The sequence below is a fragment of the Fukomys damarensis genome, unplaced genomic scaffold (assembly GCF_012274545.1).
Source record: "Fukomys damarensis isolate Sample0158 unplaced genomic scaffold, DMR_v1.0_HiC HiC_scaffold_13, whole genome shotgun sequence".
NCBI lineage: Eukaryota > Metazoa > Chordata > Mammalia > Rodentia > Bathyergidae > Fukomys > Fukomys damarensis.
This window is the reverse complement of record NW_022900925.1, coordinates 15,268,475-15,271,641: the sequence shown is the minus strand read 5'-3', so window position 1 is coordinate 15,271,641 and position 3,167 is coordinate 15,268,475. Positions and strand designations below refer to the sequence as shown.

The following is a 3,167-nucleotide window of genomic DNA, read 5'->3' as shown; positions in this document are numbered from 1 at the left end:
AATCAAGGATTGCATCCCCAAATCCTGCCATTTCACTGCCAAATGTAGCTGAATGGATAACCAAAACGCCCTCATTCAGCAGGGGTTTGTGCACCATTTACCACTAAGTCAGCCCAGGAAAATGTCACCTGAGTGGTAAGAACAGTTCCGTAGGGGGCTCCAGAAAGAGGAAGGACTCAGGGCCCAGGCTCCCCGCAGGCCAGCACTGTCAAGGTCAGAGCACCAGGGCCAGGGCACCCAGGCCTGTTCTTTCACCTAAGGCCCTGCTGGAGAGCTGAATGGGGCTACTGCAAAGCAAGGCCTGTGGACCACTGGGCTCCATGCCAACCCCCACCATGGGCAAAGGGGGAGAGAACAATTGAAGCTCCTAAGAAAAGTGGTTTATCCTTTGCTTTTAGCCCCAAGAGGGCAATAGGGCTCCAAATGGCACCTCAAGGGAGAAGTAGTGGTGAGCCACGGCTCTGGGGCAGACAGTGCTAGGTTGTTTCACTGACTCTGTCACCTGCCCCCTCCCAGGTTTAGTGATAACTGCAGGAAATAGTGTATGTGACAGCCCCTGGAACAGTGCCAGACACACAAGGAGTGGGGTTCTTATGGAAGCCTCCCCAAATGAGGCAGAAGTGATGGGTCTTCAAACAGACAGAGTTCTCCTTCTGGGATTTGTGCCAAGGCCAAAAATAAAATAAAAAAGCAAAAGTTCCAAACTCAAAACAGCTGTCTAGAACCATTACAGCTGTGGGTACTCGTGTGGTATTCGTGGATCAGCCCAGCCGGCCTCCTACCAGGGTCACCTCCAGCTCTGCCGCCCAGCACACCCAACTCAGGGATCACTGCAGTGGCTGCATTACTCACTTGGCACATACCACCATATCAGTCTCTGTGGGTGTGCCAAGACCTCAACTAGACTGCACATTCAAGAGCACAGGCTGTTTTCTTCCTTGTAGTTCCCATAATGCCTGGCAGTGTATCTTACCCACAGGAGACCCTGACATGTTCCAGCACAACCATCTCCTTAAGAGCCACATATTTCTCTCTCTGAGAGCCAGTCTCCTCTAGGATCCCACTCACCTCATCCAGCTGTCTCTTTGTCTCTTCTTCCATCCTCCGAATGTCATCCATAGTCAGGTCAACCCACTTATCAAGCCAACAAAACAGCTGCCTATGGAAATTTGTAAACAGACGCCTCTCTTGCTATAAAAAGGAAGGGACCTAGTCAGAATTGAGAAGGTGAAGGCCACTGTAACATTCTCCTCCCCATGATCTCCGTGAATGCTAGTATCCACTGTACAGTACTGGGGAGGTAGACGGAACTGATGCCTGGCTGGCTTGTTTGTACTAGACATAGATCAGCGACTTCTACCTCAATGTGCTGAAAGGTAGCCCTCAAGAAGGACAGGTGTCTGCTTCACGGCTAGGTCTTTTTCCCAAAATAGGCAACCTGTGAGCTTCTAGCCAAGCTAAAGCCCCCAGCCAACTTCCTCATTTCCAGCTTGCCTCTGATCCCAACACCAGGTTATAACTGGCCAGCTGCTGCGAAGTGTGGCTCAAAAGAGTGTCTCTACCACATCACCACACACCATCTCTACCACAAGAAAATTTAGAGGCTGTAATACTCTTCAGGTCTGCCCAGTGAGAATTTGGCTCATGGTGACTCAAGCCCTTTTGGATTCAAGAAGAGACTGGGTTTTATTTGTAGTTCATAGAAAGCCCCTTCCTGTTTCCTTCCCTGTAGCATGTGGTCCCCTGGATGAACAGCAATGAACTAGAAGACAGTTATATGCATGGGAAAACAAACCAGTTAGGATACAGGTTGCGTAACTTGCAGATCTCCTCTGCTTGGGTGAAATACCCCTTACCAACATAGACAGCCGGGGCTTTAGCTCAGTGGTTCTGCTGCCTGCCTTGCAAATCGCAAGGTCCCAAGCTCAATCCCTGGTACCAAAAACAAACAAACACACACAGAGACATGCACATGCACCTCACCCAAGTCATTTACCTTATGTATAAAGTTTTCCACTTTGCTCTGCAGGCCCCACCACTTGAACTTGACAGTAACCAGTTTGTATGCACACATATAGGGGCAGTCTTTCTGATTTACAAGTTCTTGCTACATTAGAAACAGACGGAGAGGTGGCCAGTAACTAAGCAGAAAGACCTCAGGCTGTCCCTGACCCCAGCCTCCCCTCCCCTCCCTCGGGGAAGAGGCCCACCCACACAGTGCCGCGCCCCCCAGTGGTGAAGGGGTAAACTGCACCTTCCAATTTGGGCCCAAGGGTCCTCGGCCTGTTTTGACAGATTTAAATTTTGCTGGGTCTTCCTCTGCCTTGTAATCCTGAGAGGTTGTGGGATTAGGTTTGGAAGAGAGAGGCAGAGGGGACAGAGGAGGGAAGAGGAGAGGGAGAAATGAGAAGATCATAGTTTTAATTAGAATACACTTCATAACTAGTCTTGATGCTTCTGGCACACAACATATATGGGAAATGTTATAAACAAGAGGTAGTACTGTTTACATTTCTCTCAGAGGACTGTTCTGTGATTTTTTTTTTCTGCCAGGGTTTGTTTTCAATTTACCAGTATGAAAGTGTCACCAGACCGCCTGAACAGGCACATATATTTGTAGTGTTTAAAACAGATTTTCAATCTGGTGAGCATCCAAATTGCCAAGAAAGACTTAGAATACCTGCAGGTAAAGTTTTTTGTTTGTTTGTTTATTTTTAATTTCTGTGGCAGATTCCTCGTTTTTTTCCGGTACTGGGGATTGAACTCAGGACCTTGTGCTTGCAAGGCAGGTGTGGTACCACTGAGCTAAATCTCCAGCCTGATTCCTTTTCTAAATTATTTATTTAATAGTAGTACTGGGGATTGAGCCCAGGGCCTTTGTACTGAGCCACACCCCCCAGCCCTTTTCATTTTTATTTTGAGATATGGTCTCCCTAAATTGCTAAATTGCCTAAGCCTGACTCAAACTCACAATCCTCCTGCCTCAGCCTCCTAGAGTGCTGAGATTACAGGCATGAGCCACCACACCTAGCACTGGTGACTGTAAACCACAGCCAGAGCCAAGAACAACTGGCCATCTTTCTTGAACTCTTCTAGTGCAATTTCCCTCTGTTTTTTTTTTTTTCTTCCTCCTGAATATTTTCATCTTTTTTTTTTTTTTTTTTTTT

The 3,167-nt window shown here is 47.6% G+C and overlaps 1 protein-coding gene across 1 annotated transcript in view; it reads right to left on the bottom strand.

Annotated features, from left to right (window-relative positions):
- The window catches only part of Pitpna (phosphatidylinositol transfer protein alpha), a 29,130-nt gene that overhangs the window by 10,612 nt on the left and 15,351 nt on the right, over positions 1-3,167 (bottom strand). Inside the window, exons 6-8 of the mRNA XM_033762860.1 lie at positions 2,255-2,332; positions 1,997-2,107; positions 1,069-1,191 (exon numbers count right to left, since the gene is read on the bottom strand). Of these exons, the coding sequence (XP_033618751.1) occupies positions 1,069-1,191; positions 1,997-2,107; positions 2,255-2,332 (312 nt within the window). The remainder of the gene's footprint in view (positions 1-1,068; positions 1,192-1,996; positions 2,108-2,254; positions 2,333-3,167) is intronic.